Source organism: Cyprinus carpio, chromosome B18, assembly GCF_018340385.1.
Source record: "Cyprinus carpio isolate SPL01 chromosome B18, ASM1834038v1, whole genome shotgun sequence".
Classification (NCBI taxonomy): Eukaryota; Metazoa; Chordata; class Actinopteri; order Cypriniformes; family Cyprinidae; genus Cyprinus; species Cyprinus carpio.
Genome location: NC_056614.1, coordinates 16072926 through 16094241, shown reverse-complemented (window position 1 = coordinate 16094241; position 21316 = coordinate 16072926). Strand labels below are relative to the sequence as shown.

The following is a 21316-nucleotide window of genomic DNA, read 5'->3' as shown; positions in this document are numbered from 1 at the left end:
TGCACAGTGCTTTACTGTTTTACTTTATAATTGTTGGAGATGCAAGGTGTGATTTATCCTGGGCTGTGAAGATGCTAATAGATCCATTGATCAATAGTCAAATATTCCCATCTCTGTTATTTCCCTTCATTTATCCTCCTGCTGTTGTCTTAATGCTGATGTGCCTGTGTTCTCCTGTGTACATTCCCAACAAATGAGAAAACATTCACTGTCACTGAATCATCGACTCGCCCTTACATGTAAACCCCTGTGAATCACTCCCTAAATGTTTTGTGCCCTGATCAACAGAGATTGAATTGTGGAGAAGTGGGAGAGAGACAGAAAGAGACAAACAGAGAAGCTTGGCATACTTTCTGTAATGGAGGCAAAGTTCAACAGCTTGTGATGTCATCAGTCCTCCAGAGCCTTTTTGCTTGGCAGGAAAATATTCTCATTAAAAAAAGAGTGTGGAATAGCCCAGAAAGCACATAGCACTTCTTTTCTGCTTTTCAAAGGCGGAGAAGGCAAGTGAGATAAGACTGCAGAATAAAGACAAAGACATCAAGTCACAGAAAATTCTTTTCTGAGGGTTTTTATCCAGTTGCTGCGACAACAATGTCAATCACCTAATTAATTGATTCATTATTGTCAGCCTGATCAAGAAGGACTATCCCATCTCTGGAAGAAGAACTGAACCTCAGCATGTTTGTCAGTACATAGTCAGAACTAGGGGTGGGCATTTTGACCAAGTGTATTTATTTATAATATTTATAATACACCGTATGATACATTCATTTAATCTTATTCAAATTACATGCTTCATAAATATATAGCCGATTGGTTCTTTTTGTATCAGCAGCCAATGAGCTCGCTGCTTAACATTCAGATACTTGGCTAGTGCTTGATGTAGTAGTTGTAGTGCGCTTCAGAAACCCTCCACCTTCCCCAGCTCCACCTGTATAGATCTGCTACAGGGTGATTTATGTATGTTGTGGGCTGATTTCATATATGTTATATGTGCAGCATGCTGTGTTTTGGCAGTAATTGGTCGTAACAAAATCACTATTTGTTGACGAAGAAATTCTATTGTTTCTCATTGTGCTCAGCCTTTGTTAAAATGTCCCATTCCTTTGCAAAGACTCCCAAAGAATGGCTTAAACTGTCTCTATGGAAAAAGCCCATGGAGTTAATGAGCTCTCTCAGCTGGTCTGAGTGCTTCTCATTATTTTGCTATCGTGTGTGTGAGTTTGAATGGATTGAATGGCTGTGAAGGTATGCATGCATGCATCTGTGCGTGTATATTCACACATTCCTCTGACTATATATGTGCATCAGTGCTCTGTGCGTGTATGCGTGTGCCACTACATGGTGACATCTCAACCAGCTGCTCGCAGGCAGTAAAGCCTCTCGGACGCTATTGTGCCCAGCCTCGGTCTCCTCTGGCTTTAAGGGAGACACTACAGGGACTGTCCCTCATCCAGGCAGCACAGGCAGGGCATTCATCTGTCAGATATGCCATCCGTGATCCTCTCCTCTCTCTCCTCCAGCTCCAAGCACAGAGACACCATTCATCAGAGCAATGCCGCTCTCCACATAGACCTTTAAAACACACTGGGAGAGATTCAAGGAGAATGAATTGCGCCCGCTGATTGCGTGCTGTCTGCGTTGTTTCAGCACTGAACGATGCAAACAAGGCCAAAAAACGTTGCACTGAGAGCAGTTTGTATGGCACAGTTCCAGATATTGTGGGCACTGAGGAGTTTCTGTGTACAGAGGTGCATGATTAGCATTATACCATAGGGATCCTGAAGGAAGATGTAGCTGCAGGCTGTGGCTGCATCTCATTTCACATCACCTACTATCCCAGATTTTATGTTAAAAACAGAAGGACAGAGGTGCTCGGATAATGTACTGTTTTCATTGAGAATGTGATATCAGATTTTCTGATGTTCCAGTCGAAAAATGTGTGAATACATTCTCAAAAATACACGTTTACATCATCAGTGAAGTACAGTAATAAACAAAAATGTGTGTTTGTAAAGTTTTTAAAAGACGTCTCAACAAGGCTGCACTTATTTGATAAAAAAATTAATAAGTAAAACGGTAATATTGTGAAATATTATTATATTTTAGAGTAACTGTTTTCTATTTTGAAATGTAGTTTATTTTTCTGTGATGGCAAAGCTGAATTCTTCAGTGTCACATGATTCTTCAGAAATCATTCTAATAGTCTGATTTGAGGCACAATAATTTTTTTATGTTTTTTTTTTTTTTTTTCAGTGTTAAAAACATTTGGGATGCTTAATTTTTCTGTGATTTCCCCCCCCCCAGGATTCTAGCATGAAATAGAAATCTTTTGTAACGTTTGTAACATCTTTATTGTCACTTTTAAACAATTTTAATGCATATTTTCTAAATGAACCTGTTATCTTTAAATAAATAAATAAAAGTCATAATTATTAAGTGATTTTTGTCTAAACAATGTAAGTATTTAGCGATTTCTTATTTCTTTCTCTCCAAAAATTAATAAAAAATATAACAGTATGCATATTTTAAACACTATTGCACAAGAAGCTAAAGACCAAGAATTGCGTACCTGATATTTCATCTTCGTATTTTATCATTCTCGTGCCACCACAGAGAATTATTGGATACATTTTTGTCACACAAGTATGACATCTTGTAAACCAGGTAATTGAGTCATTTTTTCTAGCAAACTTTATTGCTGCTGTAGTATCTCCCAGTAATGTATACAAACTAAAATGCATGGTCAAATTCACAATGCAAACTGTGTAATAAATACCAATTTGCCTCCGCCATGATACATGAATTTATGCCTCCAGTCCGAAAAGAGTTTCCCACTGGTAATCACAACTTTGTGATGGTGTTCATGCAGAGCTCATCTCGTAAATACGATCATTCCTACATGACTCGAAGGCAGCGTGTGTCCTGACAGGGGAGGTCTGTTAGTAATCAAACACCTGCTGGCTATCTGTTGTGCTGCATCAATCACCTGAGAGCTTGAGCTCAAAACTCTCACAAAACCACAGTGAACTCACAGTAGGAGAGCAGCAGACGGGGGTATGGGGGCAACATGGAGCTCTCTATGTTGGAAATTAGCAGTTCTGTACTGTTCTCCTGCACAAAGACCCTCCACTGAATCACTCAATAGCGGAGATGTTTTGTCTTGATTGAAGCCAAACTACTCTATTCTTCTCTTTTTTCCCCTTTAACAGTTGTAGAGGGTTTCAGCAGCACACAGTGAAGTACTGATGGTTGACTGTGGCTTTACACGTGATACACGTGTCTACTGGCACTGTGCCAGCACTCTTGTGCCAGAGAAAAGGGGTTGAACTGGTCCAGGGGGCCGAATTGCAAATATTTGTTTAACTGTCAAAGACCAGCCGTACTTGTGGGTGGCATTGTAAACGAGAGGACAGATGGAGTCCATGGTGTGTAAATGTGTAGGGAAGAGGTTTAGAGCAAATAGACAAAATGTAAAAAGCAATGGGGGTCACAGACCCTTGCTAACACCTGCTATTAAGAACTTGGGTGATCTGATCACAAGTGATCTTGAATTTTATAAAAATCAGTTATGTTGGTGTTTTACTGCATGTTGAAGTTCAAAAAGGTAAAAAAAAAAAAAAAAATCGAAAGCCAGTTTTTCGTAATTCTACATTATATTATTGTATTAGATTAACATATAAAATGTAAATATTTCTGTTTGTTATATAAACACTACCATTCAAAACGTGAGGTCAGTAAGATTTTTTTAAATTTTATTAAGCAAGCATTAGGCTGATTAAAAAGGAGGGTAAAGACATTTATAATGTTACAAAAGATTTATATTTCAATTGCTGTTTTTTTTAATTTTCAAAAAATTGAAAGAAAAAATATATCACTGTTTCCACAAACTGTTTTTAACATTGATAACAATAAGAAATGTTTCTTGATCACCAAATCAGCATATTAGAATGATTTCTGTAGGATCGTGTGTTACTGAAGACTGGAGAAATGGCTGCTGAAAATTCAGATTTGCATTTTTTAATTTTAATTTAAAAAAGAAAAAGTTATTTTAAACTGTAAAAAAAAAAATCAGTATTATTTGATCAAATAAATGCAGCCTTGGTGAACATAAGAGACGATCCTGGTGATCATTTGTGAACCAAACCAAAATCTCTTTCTCTCTCCTTTCTTGTAGAATGTGTTGGCAAAGGCCCTGTACGACAATGTGGCAGAGTCTCCGGATGAGTTGTCCTTTCGCAAAGGTGACATCATGACCGTCCTGGAGCGGGACACGCAGGGGCTGGAAGGCTGGTGGCTCTGTTCGCTACATGGCCGTCAAGGCATCGTTCCTGGCAACCGGCTGAAGATCCTCGTAGGCATGTATGATAAACAGCAACAGCAGCAGTTACAGCAGCCAACGAGCCAACCAAGCCCAACCCAGAGCCATCTCAGCATGCCTCAGAGTGCCTATAACAAGCTTCCCCCTGCATCCCAGTACACGGCCATGTACCCTGCCTTCTCCTCCAGCTCCGCCAACTCAACCAACCCAGACGGCGTCTACATGCTCCCCCCCAGCCACGGCCTGCCTGCTTCCTCCAGCCTCTACCAGGTGCCCACCGGCCCCCAACCTCCACAGCCCCAACCCAAAGCTCCCGCTGTGGCACAAAAGCAAAGCCAGGCACAGTACCCTCCCACCCCACAGGATGTCTACCAGGTGCCCCCCTCCATTAATGTTCCAGGCCAGGACATCTACCAGGTGCCATCCACTGCAGGAGGGCCGTGTCCAGGGCAGGATGTGTACCAGGTGCCACCCTCTGTGAACCAGACACAAGACGTTTACCAGATTCCCCCATCAATAGAGAAGAGCTGGGACTCTCCCAAACCCATGGGGAAGGTAGGGAAAGACTGTCTTATATACACATATATGTAACAAATTTTCAGACATGTACTTCCATTACAAACAGCAAAACCTGAAAGAAGAAGAATTATTTATTTTATTTATATATAATTATTTTTCAAATCAGCTTCAAATCAAAAACAATGCTATTTACTTTCTTAAAATATATGTCCTATTTTATTTATTTATTTATTTATATTATTATTATTATTATTTGTGGTTTTGTGGTAACATTATTTCACCCCATATACTCAGATAATACACTCACATTCAACTTCTTAAAACATACTCAGTGTCCTATTATTAACGAATCACTGGTGCATATTATTTAAAAAAAATCTTTAATCAAAATACATTACCTTTCTTCACTGCTATATAAATCTAAAATATGTCATATTTGGGAAGTAAATCAGGAACAGCATTTAAAGTTGGCCATGGTCATATACAAGGACATGTGATATCTTGGAAAACATACAGGAAGATGAGAGAAATATAGGCAGAGGAAAGGAGGGTGTGATAGACGGTCATAAATAATGCAGAGTTTGATAACGCCGGTGGACGTGGGCAGCACAGAGTGAGTAAGCAGTTTTTTTTTGAGTTTTAACTACAGGTTAAAGCTGTAGGCAGTGATGGTCCCTGGAGACAGCGTTGCAGGCCACTCTTAGGGCACTGAGTCATATGCCACGACTGCCGCAGCGGCGGGGGAAATGAAGTGTAAAGATGGAAGGATGAAGTGAGGAGAGGTTCAGCTGCAGGCCTGCTCACTGTCAGCCACCTGTCAACTGTGCTCTACCTACAGCCATAAAGATGAGACATGAATCAATGTCACTGGTTCTGGTCACTGTGACATGGTTACATAGATATTTAAACTATAGCATGCTAATGAGAAGCTATGATGTTAGTGTGACCACATCATTAATACTTACTTGATGATTATATAAAACAACTGAATCTGGTCAGGCAGTTTCAACCACTATGAAAGTAACATTCTCATTGTGTGGAAAGTTTCCACTGCAAAAAAAGTACTGTGGTGGCACTTTGGTACAGTAAAAGTATTGTGTTATACAGGGTTCCCATGGTTCTGGAAAATCATTGAAATTTAAAAGTATAATTTTCAGGGCTGGAAACATTTAGTAAAATACACAAACTGGGGTTTGTGAGGAAACTGCAGAGGTCTTGTGACTTGAATGATATAATAATTATAATAAATGATAAAAATTTCAAATTTAATAAATAATTTATAAATAAATACAATCAAAATTTTTACAAGTGATATTTTATATGTTTACCCTAATTTATGTCATGTGACCATTTACCAATATCAGAGAACCATGAATGAGCAAACGTGTTGGTAAATTATTTTTGGTCAAAGGGGTTCGGCTGAAAAAAGTGTGTGAATCTCTTCTATATGTACAGTCAATATAAATATTTATAGTTATACTATTTGGCTAGAAATTGCTCTTTGTGGGTGTATTATCTACAGAGTGATTTTAAAAATCCTTATCTAGTCATCACAAATGACTAGAGCAGTCCTGGAAAAATCATGGATTAATGTACCATTGTGTTTTCAAGAATCTCAATCTCAAAGAATACCAAGGTATTACCATGGTATGTCCAAAAAAACTACATGAATTTTTCCATTGTAAAATGGTTGGCATGTTTTTTCTTCTCAGTTGTTAGCCAGTAAGTTTAATTAATTTGAAAAAAAGTAAATGAAAACCATTCTGACCTTGGAGTCTGGGCCATTCAAAGGCGAGACTGAAAGTAATCAAACTGAAATATCTCAACATTTCTGATTCTTCACATTTTGTAAGCGGTTTAAGCCTTAGCTCAGCTTAGATTTAAGGATTTTTGTATCATATTTTTGTCTGTTCTCAGCCTTGGTTTTTTAAGCAAGCATTTTTTTTCTTTACCATATTCACTTTGAGAAACTACCAGCAATCTATTGCCTCTCGTGTCATATGAGTAGTTGACAGTCATTTGGAAGTTGGTAGAGTCTGTGCTGCAAACCCAATGGCTGAAGGATCGATACTGATGGCAGTGACCCAAAAACTTGCTAACACTCTGAGTACTGCAGTGAAGGAACAGAAATGGTGTGGATCAGTAGTCAAATCCAGATCAGAGTTCAGTGCTTATGTTCTCTAGTATTTGGGGCTGGGTTGAAGCCAAAGATAATGCAATATCACGTCTGCTTCCAGATACTGCAGTTCTCCATCTTTGAACACTGTTGCTAGAGCAATTTGAGAAGGAAAAGATCCTTACAAGCAATGCTTGTCTTGAAGTTTTCCTTTCATGTGGTTTATGAGTGGAGATTTTGATGTGTTTTCTCCTTAAGTCCTCTATTATGATCACTTGTCCTTGTGCCCACAGTCCCTCTACCACTGACAGTTTTTCATTATGTGATAAGAGTTCCTGTTGAGAGAGGAGAGGATGGATACACACGCATGCACACACATAGACACACATATATAGAAGAGCGCTGAAACCACCTTTATAATCTTGTTCTGCTTAATAAAGGAATGTATTTCAGAGCAGAAATACTTCAGTTGGTAAGTTTTCTCAAGGCTCACGACAAATCATTCAATCAAATGAATTAGAAACAGTTGTACAATAAAAAACTTTTGGCTGTATGTCATTGATTATATGTTTAAATAAAAATAATATAATAATAATAAATAGATATAATAAATAGAAATGTTTCTTAAGCACCATATTAGAATGATTACTTAAGGACCATGTGACACTGAATATTGGAGTAATGGCTTCTGAAAATTCAGCTGTCACCGGGGGAAAAATAATTGTAAAATATATTAAAAAAGAAAACAGTAATTTTAATAATATTTCAGAATATTACTGCTTTATTGCATTTTTGATTAATAAATGCTGCTATGGTGAGCTTAACAAATTCATCAAAAATGTTGAAAAATCCTATACCTACCCCAAAATTTTCATTGGTTGTGTATATTGTAAATATTACAAGATAAATAATAAAATATTTTACAGTGATTACTGATGTGATTCACTATATCTCTCTTTGGGATCTTGGGTAGTGTAGTCCTTTAGTGGGAATTTGGCTATGAATTCAGATTTTTGCTTACCTCACCCAAGCGATACTGTGGCAGCAGTAAGAGGAGCTCTATGATGATTGTGGATAGGGTCAGGGTTAGGACTGAGGGATTGTGATAAAGCAGCTGGAACAACTGAGCTGTGTGTCACATCAAAGACATGCGCATGCAGGGTGTGTTAGCACGCGACCCACAAAGCCCTAGCACGCTCCTCCAATGGTCTGTTTAATACTGTCTGAATGAATCATCATGAACTCTTATATGTGGAAGTCATTTCTGCCTCAGATTAAAGAAATAAAAAAGATAAATGTGAGATTAAAGATTAAAATAAGAAATAAAATCATTGTGATTTAAGATAAATAGCAATAATTCCGAGAAATAAAGTTGCAATTACTATGTAGAAATGCAGTCCCTGTTATCATATTGAAATCAAGCTTTCATAACTATTTTCTCTGTTGGTTTAGTTTCTCCCTCCATTTCATTTTCTAAGAAGCTGAACTCAGTGACTCATATCAATAAAAAATTCGATAAGAACGAACACTAAACATAATGACATGCTTCAATCAAACCGAAAGCTATCTGTGAAGATGTTTCTTGCGAAATGAGACTGTAATACCGGATGTGACTTTCAATTGTAAGAATAAGGTTTGTACATGTTTGTGACTTACCGCCGCTAAGACTCACCCGCTGTCCTGCTTACACATTAACCAAAGTGAGCTTACACTATCAACTCAAGTTGCACATTGACCATTAGAGTAAATAGAACTGACGGATGAAGAAAGCTTTGAGCATAAGCTTGTTCGTCCGGTTTAGGACCACGTGAGCGTGTCACAAAGAGGGTTTGTGGGTGAGGTGTTTAGCTCTATTATGGATGCAGTCGAATGGACAGTAAAGAGGGGCAGCAGAGGTGGAGAAAGAGTCTTTGCTTATCTCTATAATGGCCCATGCTATAGCCGTTCAATATGCTGGACAGATAGCTGGGTTTATTAAGAATAGGTCTGCTGGGAAACAGGAACGGGGAGCTGGCAAAGGCTAGATTGAGATTCTGTGGTTGGTTTGCTGCACTGCCTGTTCTGAAAGTAAATGTGTTATCTTTGGAGACTTAGTTGAGGCTGCTCACCTGATCAGGTGGGGAAGAGGAGGTTGAGGGAGGACGTGCCGGCTTGGCTTATCTACAGGACCAGGCAGGCAGCGTTTAGAGGAGAGAGGGAGAGGAGAACATTGTGAGGAGACAGAATAAAGGAAGACCAGAGGGATCATAGATCCATACTCCACCTAGATATCCACAGAGCTACAGCAGTACGGAGAAACACACCAGTTTAACATCTGCTATCATAATCTTATCAGTGTGTTATGCAATGTTATCAGTGAATTCCAAGCATCATTTTTACAGCAATGAAGGGCACTGCTAAAAAGGAATGTTATTCCTGGTCATTCCAGACAAAATTGAGCCATGGAATTCTGTCTTCTAGACACATTAGCAAAGAATAAGACTAGAGGGATTCCTCACCAAACCTAAGGTTATTTACTTCAGATAAAATCTTTTGCTCTTGTATATTATCTTTATATATATATATTCATGTAATTTCTATGACACCAAACAGATTAAATTAGTTTTCAAAATTTAGAAATAAAATACTAATTTCCACAGGCTTATAGTTTAGATAGTTTAGCAATGAAAGTTGTAGTTCAGTTTTCATCTTGTGTCTTTACTATCAGTATTTTTCAGTAGTATTTTAGTGCAGAGGGAATGGGAATGCCGGTGGGTCCTTGTGTGCATCTTGTGGGAATTTCCCTCACTGGCTGGCACGTCTAATCTACTGCAACTCTCTCCCACCTCACATTCCTGAAAAGACCAGAGATACTCCTCCCTGCCTTTAGACGGCCTTCAAGGCATCATGTTTTTAGGTTCATTTTAGGGAATCTAAAAGTTGTTTCAAGCCTCATAATGGAAAATGCATTTATGTGCACATGCAAGACAGCACATTCTATAAGGTACCATAAACTTCTTACAGTTACAGTAATTTTACCACTGAAAAGGTGGTTTTAGGCTCTCCATTTCACATTGTGCTTACAGGGATAGTTCACCCAAAAATTAAGATTCTGTCATTAATTACTCACCCTCATGTTGTTCCAGACCTGTAAGACATTCATTCATCTTCAGAACACAAATTAAGATATTTAATTTAAAACTACCCTCCATAGACAGCAACACAACTGACAAGTTCAAGGCTTAGAAAGGTAGTAAGGATATCGATAAAATAGTCCATGTGACATTTCAACCGTACAATCAACCGTAACCGTACCATGCGTCGTGGTACTGTCATGAACGTGCATCAAAGACTGACATGGAAGAGAAGAAAATGTTGAATAAAGTTGTTATTTTTGTTTTCTTTGCACACAAAAAGTTTTCTCCTTACTTCATAAAATTACGGTTGAAGCACTGATGTCATATGGAATATTTTAACAATGTCCTTACTACCTTTCAGGGCCTTGAATGTGTCAGTTGCGTTGCTGTTTGTGGAGGGTCAGAATGCTCTCGGATTTCAACAAAAATATCTTAATTTGTGTGTCAAAGATGAATGAAGGTCTTACGGGTTTGGAACGACATGATTTGGGTGACTAATTAATGGCAGAATTTTTGAAAATCCCTTTAAGGGACTATTTTTTGCCTTCCACTGTGCCACTTCCGTTGTTTTTCTGTTTGAATGTGCTCTAGCGTGTCTTGAGACCATGCTTTTTTCCCGTTACACTGCTTGCATCTCACGTTTTTCAATGCAAAAACACTTTTGTGTGAATGGCCCTTAAGATCACCTCACACTCAAACGGCATCATGACTGTTTTTCATTGTTACATAGATTGTGTGAAATGTTTCATTGTTTATGATTCTTAAATTCAAGTGAATGCTTCAAATTAATTGATACAGAGAGGCAGATGATTCATTCGTAAACTGGACATCCCTGCCAAAGGTGCTCTCTATCTCTTTCTGTTCCTCCTTTTGATTCTTTTCTGCTCTGTGAGTACCTCAGAATACTAAATAGAGAGCTCTTAATGGTTATTTAAATAGTCTCAGTTCCCCTCAGGGGCCTATGTTTGATTTTAGGTTTGTATCTCTGGGCCTCACTGGAGTGCATTGTGGGCTTTTAAAGAGGGACTTTGATATTGGCCTCACATCACAGCGCATGAGTGAAGCATTGGCTCCTCCAGGGCACTGCGCCTACACGTAGATTCATTACTCTCTCCTCAGACTGCACGCGCTCACTCTGAATCAGCACATATCCACCAGCAGTCTCCTGTACATAGTAATGTGATGCTGCGAGTGCGTCTGAAGACAACATGGCATCCATTACAAGCAGTGTGTCTGGGCTCAGTGCAGCGGCTGTAGGTTTCCTGTGATGTGGCTTAGGCGGAAGAGAGGGAAAGAGAGAGGGACTAAAGGAGAAAACAAGTGCTGATGGCATGTTTCCCTTACAGCTGAAGGAGACGCAGGAAGTACGATGACTGGGCAGCTCTGAACACGTGCATCTGGTGCACCGATGTGCTTTATTTATAATTCCCTGAGCTTCAGAGCTCAGTTGAAATCTCATTGCATCCTCATGACAAGTGCTGGGGAGTAACAACCTAAAAACAGAGTCTAATTTAACTACATTTTTCAGTAGCATGACAGATTGCTGCTAGCCTTAGCTGGTTTGCTGGTCTTCCAGTCTGGCCAGGCTGGATTTAGAGGGGTTTTACTTTCACTTTTTAAAACCAGCCTAAACTGATTTAAGATGCTTTCTGGCCACAACAAAAAGCTGTTTTATTTCACAGTGTGCCTCTAAAGTCTGATTTATTTTAGTGAATTGGTTCATTTATTTATGTTAATGGTCTGGATCAAAAATGATTTACTAATTTGAGTACCAGTGTTTGTCCTCTTGTTTTAGTTAGTTCTTAGTTCTCATTAATTAAATAGTTAATTAAAATAAGAAAACCAATGAGTTCATTTGCTCCCTCTCTTTAGCTAAACCATGGCCACTAAAACAAGGGAGCAAATTAGTACAATGTGACAACAATTGAACTAAAACAAGGGAACAAATGAATAAATCATGGCCAGAAATTAATAATTAATGTAACTAATTAATATTTTTTCTTCCGCATGTTATGTGTGGGATTTTATGCATTTTGTGTATTTATATATGTGCAGCATTAAATTATTTTTATATTTATATGTATTTAATTTTGTGTATGTCATGAAATATATTGTTAAATGCTGCTATAAATTATTGTATTTGTAGTTTTATAAGTTGTATATCTTTAAGTATATCTGTTCAAGTGTAATGGTGTTCCAACTGTGATTGTCTAACTGCAGAGGATATATCATCTGATCATTACTGTTATTGTAAGTTATTTAACTGCTTTTTGTTAGTAGCTTGTAGTTTAGCTTTAGTTAGACTATTAGTTGAACTGCTTTGTGATTGGCTTTAAGCTTCAGAAGCTACAGTGTCTTCGAGGACACATCATGCGTCCATTTGGCGCCTCGGGAGATCTTCGCTAGGTCAGTCAGGACCAGTGAGGGGGTCTCTGCTCCCTGTAACCTTGAGCACAGCACTTTGTCACTTTGTCAGACACAGTCTTATAGCCGCAGGTCGTGTACAATAGAGAATGAAAAAGACAGCGTGTGTCTGTCTAAAGAAAGACAAAATGCGAATCTTCCTAGCTGGATCTCCTCCATTACCTGCTGTGGTCTCATTTTCTGCTCTGACAGCGTGTGCCGAGCGAGGGGACGGGAGATTGACAGCTGAAGGGAGCAGAGGAAAACGGCAAGATCAGTGGGACAGAATTAGCAGCCTGAGCGGCGATGGCGGGTGGAGCTGCGGGAGGAGGTTTTCGCTTCTCATGCGCTGTGTCCTGTCATTAACGTCCCCACATATCCAGCAGCGGATCGAGGGAGAGGAGGGTAGACACGGGCCCCTCAGTGTAAACAGCAGACCACTGCGAGCCTTTATTTGTGCTCCAGTGGCCTTCATCAAAGGGCTGGAATATCACAGAAGGCCACAGGGTTCACTTTGTACTGCAGGGAGTTGAAAGGACTGAAAAAACACATCAGAGAGGAGAACATGGGGCCTAATGGAGCCGCAAACTCATTTACTGCGTCTTCACACGCTGTATGTCTTCCGCTGAAGAGTACACACAACCTTTGCTCTGTATGTGTTGTTCATCATTCTCTTTATGTTCATATATGTACTCAAGAGTAGGTTTAAAGGAGGCACGGTGTCATATTTTAATTGGCTTGTGAAAAGCTAACTCCAGCACCACGGGCTAAACTAAGTGGTCACCGCTTAAACCATTTCTGTGATGTTTTACATCTTTCCTTGAAGGTCAGAGGATACAGGAAATCACAGCTAGTTGTAGTTGTAATGAAGACCAAATGTTGCCTTATGTTAAAATCTAATATGCATTTTCAAGTTTGTTTATTCATAGCTGAAGTTAAAAGGAAAGTTGAATGAAAATTCTGTCATTTATACTCACTCTCATGTCAAACACAAAAATATATTTTTTTGTCCATACAGTAAGTGAGTGAGGTCCAAACAGTGCTATTTTAGTATTATTTATATACTATTATATTATTTATTATTCCATTTAATAAGATTTTTAAATATTTTTATTTTTATTTCAGTTTAGATTTCAGTGCTTTTGTCAGTTTTATTCATAAAAATATTCATACAGCTAAATGAATATTTATAGTTAGCTTTAACTTATTTCAGTTAAGTTTTGGTAATGTTAGTACTTCAGCATATTTTATTTCATCAGCATTTCTGATTTTTTAAATTGGTTTTTCATCTAATGTTTATATTTAATTTATTTCACCTTTATTTTAATTAACAAATCTTTAATATATAGTTAACAGTAACAACACTGGGTCCAAAACAACATCTTTTGTGGTCCAGAGAGGAAATAAAGTCATACAGATGTAATACGGCATAAGGGTGAGTAAATGGCGTGGAGATTTTTTGGCTGAACGGTCCCTTTAAATACACTTTCATGGCTAAATATCCTGAATGATATCTCTTTTCAGTGTCCTTCACTTCCTCAAACACACACAGTGGTCTCAGGAAGGGACTAACCTTTGATCACTGGCCACAGGGACGGTGTGGTCTCCAAGGAGACTAACTCATCTCGGTCTTATTAATAGGTGCTGCGGACAGGCCTGAGTGTTGTGTTGCCAGGAGAGCAGAAGGAGAGGAAGTGTGTATATGTGTGTGTACAGAGGACTGCACATATGCTGTCTCAGTTAAATGCGCTTTTGCAACTAGCATTGGAAAGAAATGAGAGAAAAGAAAAGGAAGACCAGCGATATGAAACCGAGAAAGGAAATGCAACAACAGAAAGATAGAAAGACATTATGCTGAGCTGGTTTGAATAAATGCCACTCATGCATACCACAGGTAAATTATTTGTGAAAAAAGAATGGAAAAAGAGGTGTTTTGCATAGTTGTTAGTTGGTTTAAGTGTAAGGGATTGTTTTGTAGTGTCCTAGCAAGTAGCACTAATAAATGATGGTTAAAGCGTATCTTAAAGGGACGTTTCACGCCCAGCCCAGTCATGGTAGCAATGTGGGGCATGTGTCAGAGGGCTTTGGGGGCTGTTACTGGAGATCTGTGTGGATTAGAAACCGGGGACTCACTGTCTCCAGGAGACCCCTTTAGGCCTCCCGTCCCACCAGCCGTCCCATCACACACTCTCACATGTGCCACATGGCACTGGCCCCAAGCAAAGCTCAGATTCACAAGTGTGAGCTAATTAGCCACTTATTAATTCCACAGCAGAGGATGAGGATGGGTATATAGGTTATAAATCCACTACCCTGCTTTCTGTTTCATATGGGTTTTTCGCAATTTGCTGCCATGGCTGTTTATGCTTCAGGGATAAAGCTGCTGATCTGGTTCACCCCTTTTAAGTTTTGAATTTTAACTGGCCCAATTTGATGCATTAGTTGCACAAAGTGTTTCCTGCTGAAGTATGTTTTTGCAGCAAGGGAACCCTTTCCTCGTTATTGATCCAAACTATATAATTAACTAAACAATATCATTTTTGCAACATATTATCATGTTTTTCTTTTTTCATATTTAACTCAGAATACTATATATTTATATATATACTATATATATATATATATATTTTTTTTTTTTTTTTTTTTTTTTTTTTTTTTTGTCATGGATCTGTAGATTTAGCAGTGGTGCAGTGCTGCCACTGAATATCACTGGAGGAAACACTGCATTGAAGTCAAATTCACTACTTTGAGAGATTCCCCACATTAAACTGTCCACTAAAAAACTTAAAAGCAACCAAAGTCTAGCTTTAACTCACTCAGGTTTACATAAAACTCAAAAGTGGACTTTCAAACCCAACTTGTGTAAAAAAAAAAAAATGTATCCAGTACATCTGCAAATGTGCCAAAGGGAGGCAGTTCTCTGTGGGATAGCATGTATGTGTGTGTCGGTGGTCCAGATGAGGCGCCACTGGCACCCACATCACACCAAGTCACAGAGCCCAGCTGAGCTCTCCACAGCCCGTGCTTACAAGCCCACAGCTGTAGCCTAGAGACGCCTCATCCCAGTGATGGACATCTTTCACCAAGGCATGTGTGGACCACTGTCAACCGTAACAGCATCTCCAGTTAAAGGCATTATTACAAACGTCCTTCAATCAATTGCACTTGCCTTTTCTTTAAAAACAGCAAAAATCTGGGCCACACTGAGGCACTGACAGTGGAAGTGAAAGGGGCTTATCTGTAAATATTGAAATGCTCAATTTCAGTTATTTTCAATCAGTTGCAATAGTATAGCCATAAGATGTAAAGAATATGTGTTTTTAGTATGAAAAAATTGATAGAAAATACTCCTGTAGTTATATTGCCATAAACCCTGAACAAATTGTAAAATTTATTATTTTAAAAGATTTACTTAATTACACACGTTTTAAAAGTAGAATTCAATGTTCAGTAAGATGTTTTTATAAAATTATAAGCGTCAGATTATAATGAAAGAAAGGAAAATTCCAAGTGGCTTTCTGTAACCTCCTTTTTTTTCCGTTTTAAAGAAGTCTAAACAAGTCTAGATTATTTTTTGTTGTAATCACCCCAAATGCTGTCATTCAAACTATTGAACCCTGAATATTCCTTCAATATATATTAAAAATTCCATACAGAATCCTCACCAAATGTTTGCTGTTGAAACTGACCTACATCCAAAATAAACATGTAAGTAAATACCAAGACTAGTGGAAAATGAGGGTAAAACTGAAAAGTACATCATGCCAACACACACAGAACCCTTACTTGCACCCCCTTCTTCGCACACGGTGAAGAGGACAGCTTGCTTCACAGATGGCCAAGGCGAGAGCGGTGGTAGGGGGCTATGGGGGAAATTCAGGCCACTTATATAGAGAAAGAGTTTATGTGAAGGTATGTTGAAGCCCTTCAGTGTTTGGACTTTGACCCCTCATTATGTTCCAGGCCTCTGGATGCAGTTATTCATGGCACTGCGTTGAATCAGCGCCAAACCTAGGGTCAAATTTGCTAAATCTAACTTTACTAAACTATTGCAACCTTGAATCTGTGAATGTGTTTTAGAAAAGGATAGGGAACTCTTTTGAAGAGTAGAAAGTGAAATGAATGGCTCGTGTGGAATGTGAGACGGGTTGGAATTGTGTTTATCAGATTATTCCATTCACAGCCATTTTGCATTTTCTTTTTTGGCCTTATTAAATTAAAATAATTAGTCTTGTTGCAGTGAGTTGAGGAAATGTGCTGTGACCAAGATTTGGAAGTCTGAAAGAAAAATAATTAAATTAAAAATATTACATTTCAAAAGCTTTGAAAATTTCAGCATAATGTTTTAAGAAAAAGAAAGGACCACAGAACAAAACAAAGAGCTTTGAGAAAAATACAGAATAAACATTAGGTTATCTATTTTGTCACAGGCAAAAGGTAGTGTTTTATTTCAAGCTTGCATTCATAATGCAATAATACGAGAATAGCCCAGAATTCTCAGCTTCAGATATTCGGATGCAGGCGGCGATTAAAATTAGCGAGATCCATGGTCCAAGGAGCCAGGCCTGGCTGGAATGTCTTCAGCAGACTTTGGCTGTGCTCTTTAGAGTGGTGGCATGTGTCATTGTGTCAGCTGGGGTAAGGAGGTCACAGCTCGTCGATGCAGCAGGGGGTACGGGGGCTTTTGTAAAGCAGCCTTTGCAATCTGTCCCTCTCTTCAGGGTTGAACCTAATGGCCGTGTAGCTGCTGTGATTGTGACTCTTGGCCAGCTGTCATGGTGCGGGGCAACGCAGTCAGACGGTCACTGCTCCCCTATTGTTTCCGTCCACACCAGGGAGTGTTTGTCTCTTTGTGACATCATCATTACAGGCACTTCACCCCACCCCCCAGAGATTGTTGTGACAGCTGGAGGCCTGGACCCACCCACTCTGTATGACCAGACCCTTTCAGCTATATTGATGAGGGCTAGATGATGGCAGTCCACCATATGTGCCATCTCCGCTCCTCAGAGTAGTGCTCATTGATAATTCACATTATTGATCGATGTTCATTACGGCCAGCTCTTCAGAGGCTCTCAGCGGGATGGAGTGACTATTACTTAAGGCTAAGCACAGGTCTGAGAGGGCAGTGAAATAAAACACAGGGTGTGCAGTACTAAAGAACCACATTGTGGACAGTGTTGATTGTATATATAGGCTCTGACCTGTAAGCAAAAACAGAATGTTATTCTATGGATGCTCTACAGTGATACATACAGTCAGTAAACATGTGTTTCACATCATAGCTCTTAGTGTGTGGAATATTTTTGCATGGTTGGAATGGTGTATTGGTGTATTTTAATAGACAGATAGATAGATAGATAGATAGATAGATAGATAGATAGATAGATAGATAGATAGATAGACAGATAGATAGATAGATAGATAGATAGATAGATAGATAGATAGATAGATAGATAGAGAGATAGATAGATAGACTATTTCTTTCATACAGTGTTTTATTTTGATTACTTTATTCAGTTTTTTGCAGTATACACCCCTAGATGGATTTATGGTTAGGCAGATACTGACTTAACTAGATAGACCAATGTCTAGATGGATACACACATAGATACATTCATAGATTCACCATTTTCTGAGTCAAGCTAAGTGAAAATGCAGAGTGTGACGACACCGGAGGTTGTGTACATGTGGATGTGTCAGATGAAACACCTGCAGTTCAGTCTTAATGTGTGTGAAAGTGTGTACAGCACCGTGGCGAATGTGGCCATTTACTGCAGCAGTGTCAGAGAGAGAGAGGAAGGTCGTGAGTGTGCGGATGTTCTGGAGGTAGAGGCGGGGTGGTCAACGGGTCACAGGGTTTCTCCAATAAATCACACCAATAACACGCTTTTACCTCACCAACAAAAAATCCCACGGAATTTATCATCTGCCATTTGGAAAAAAAGGGGCAAGAATCAGGCAGAGGGGTGAGACAGGTGAAGAGCGAGAGAAAAAGAGAGTGAGAAAGATGAGAATTAACAGTGACAGATTGCCAGCTTTCTTTAATGAGAACCGCTTAATTGGATGGTTAGCAGGGATGTCACATCTAAAGTGACAGGCTGTGTGAGTGTGAGAGTAAATATTAATACAAGATCTCTGGGATTTTCATTAGCCTACTGTCTTCTTTCTTGATTTATGTTGCACTTTCTATACATGACAAGCAACCCTGCAGTGTTGGGTAGACAGTATAGTTCTTTTAAATGCATTTTACATGCGTGCACTTGTGTTTCCATTGTGCTCGTCTTGTCGTCGCTCGTGCCTGGTTACCATAGTCACTAGATTTAATCTAACAAAGCATGAACGCCTCACAAAGAAAAGCTTCATTGAGTCTGTGTGGTTAATCAGCGCTGCTTTGCCCTCCCTGACAATAAGTGAAGACTCTTGCAGATCTAGAAATTATATTTTGCACAAAAGTGAACCGTATTTGTAGGACCATAGAGTTTTGTTTTCATTTTTCATGTAAATTAAGTACATTTCTTCTTTGTATTTTCATTACATAAAGAATTTATGATTATTTTTGATGTTTTAATTGATTTCTAACATTTTATTATAATTTTTAATACAGTAAAAAAAAAACTGTAATAAGATGATTTTTTTAATTAAATTTTAATTGAATTTATTTATTTTTTAATAAGATCTATAGATACTTCCCAATTTAAATAAAATTTTGTTTTTTTTTAATCTCCACATTACATTAATGAGAATGTGATTTTTTTCACCATTACAACAATTATAATTTGAGGGGGAAATATACTTAATTGTCATAAAAACATTATAACAATGCATACAAACTTTGTGTTCCTAAATATTTGCTTTATTTTCTTTCAGCAAAAAGTATTTTCTTATTTCTTTCTTTCAATATGGGGGTGAAATTTGCCCTGGTCATATAAGATTCACCCCTGTACAGGGATTATTGAGTGACTTCTCTACAAACCTGTGTCTGTATGATGCATGTGTGTATTTGTTGTTTAGTATGCAGGAAGTGACACCCACACACAAGGCTGGCACAGTGCGTTCTTATAGACTGGCTGGTGTGAACTGATAAAGGGAAAAAGAGAGCGAGAATGAAAGCGCAAGTAATCTCATTAACTCAGTGTTATGAGTGAAGGCCAGCAATCATGTTTAACTGGCCTGCGGGGAATCATGAAAACTACATAAAGCTCACTCCACCTAGATCATTAGAGAACACGCCTCACCAGTGCACACAAACCAATGCTGCCCGTCCATACATGTTTTATATTGAGGAGTGAATACTTCACAGAGGGTAGAGTGCCTTACTAACATACTAAAGCACTAAACCTCTTGAGGCAATGTGTTACAGTGGTTTTGCTCTGCTTCATGCTGAACAAAACCCTTTGACCATAGTTAATTCACTTAGAGCCAGAACTATCCCTTTTTTTTTTAATAAAATGTAGAGATGCACCATATTAAAAATCTTTACTATTTTGTCTAAATAAATGAAATATAAAACACTAAATTAGATTATTAGTCTTTTTAAAGGAATAGTTTACCCAAAAATGAACATTTACTGAAAATGTACTGTAAACATCACAATAATCCACATGACTCCAATCCATCAATAAATGTCTTGTGAAGTGAAAAACTTCATGTTTATAAAAAAAATAATGCATTATAACTTTAAAGGGATACTCCACCCCAAAATGAATATTTTGTCATTAATCACTTACCCCCATGTCGTTCCAAACCCTTAAAAGCTCAGCGTTCATCTTCAGAACACATTTTAAGATATTTTGGATGAAAAGCTGGAGGCCTGAGACTGTCCCATAGACTGCCAAGTAAATAGGAGTGTCAAGGTCCATCAAAGGTATGAAAGTCGTCGTCAGAATATGTATGCTCTTTTGTGTCATCCGCGCCACAAGGATGCGCTGTTTCTGCATGTATTTAGGTTTGATTTGAAATAAAACAGCGCATCCTTGTTGCGCGGATGACACAAAAGAGCATACACAGCATCTTCGCTTACAAAAATTTTTCCCGTTGCTTCATATAACCCAGATTGCACATCTGATGGCAGATGGAGTATTCTGACAATGACTTACATACCTTTTATGGACCTTGACACTGTTATTTACTTGGCAGTCTATGGGACAGTCTCAAACCTCCAGGTTTTCATACATAATATCTTAAATTGTGTTCTGAAGACGAACGGAGCTTTTACGGGTTTGGAACGACATGGGGGTAAGTGATTAATGACAAAATTTTCATTTTGGGGTGGAGTATCCCTTTAAACTATTGTTTCTAGCCACAATACGAGTCCATAATCTATAATAAGGCTTCATCTAATGGAAAAACGGAGTGCGGATTTTGCATATGGTTCAAGTTGGTAATGTTAATGTTGACCACCAGAGAGCTGCTTAGTTTGATTTCTGTGTGAGCTACACTATTGATAATAGATAATGGACATTTTTTATGAAATACTGCAGAAATTGTACTGAACTAAATGTAAATATGTCTTGCATCCCAAATATCACACAGTATTCTGTGAGTGTGCGTTATGTCACAGTCCGTGTGAAGGAGTTCCACATGCTGAACAGTGTGTTGTGATTGGTATTATGTCTCAGGCGTTGTACAAATATGGGGTCGTAGCTTGTTTTCATTTCCCAGGCTCACACAGTCGACACAGTCCTCAAAGCCTAAGACAGAAGGTAAACAGACGGACAAAAGGATGGCCCCTGTTCTCACAGTGACCTTTGAGACCCCAGATTTGCTGTAGTAGTAGTGTGTGTGTGTGTGTGTGTGTGTGTGTGTTAACCTGTTATGAATGGCTCCATCAGGACA

The 21316-nt window shown here is 38.6% G+C and overlaps 1 protein-coding gene and 1 long non-coding RNA gene across 5 annotated transcripts in view; one reads left to right on the top strand and one right to left on the bottom strand.

Annotated features, from left to right (window-relative positions):
* LOC109109428 (breast cancer anti-estrogen resistance protein 1-like) overlaps window positions 1-21316 on the top strand; it is an 86758-nt gene that overhangs the window by 54701 nt on the left and 10741 nt on the right. For all 4 annotated transcript variants that reach the window (XM_042744024.1, XM_042744026.1, XM_042744023.1 and 1 more), the window contains one exon: window positions 4181-4879. In XM_042744024.1, coding sequence (XP_042599958.1) covers window positions 4181-4879 — 699 coding nt within the window. The remainder of the gene's footprint in view (window positions 1-4180; window positions 4880-21316) is intronic.
* On the bottom strand, window positions 5058-8757 carry LOC109108848. The gene is made up of 3 exons (XR_002020970.2): window positions 8616-8757; window positions 7981-8223; window positions 5058-7294 (listed from the first exon to the last, which is right to left on the bottom strand). It is a non-coding gene; the product is annotated as an uncharacterized LOC109108848 (long non-coding RNA).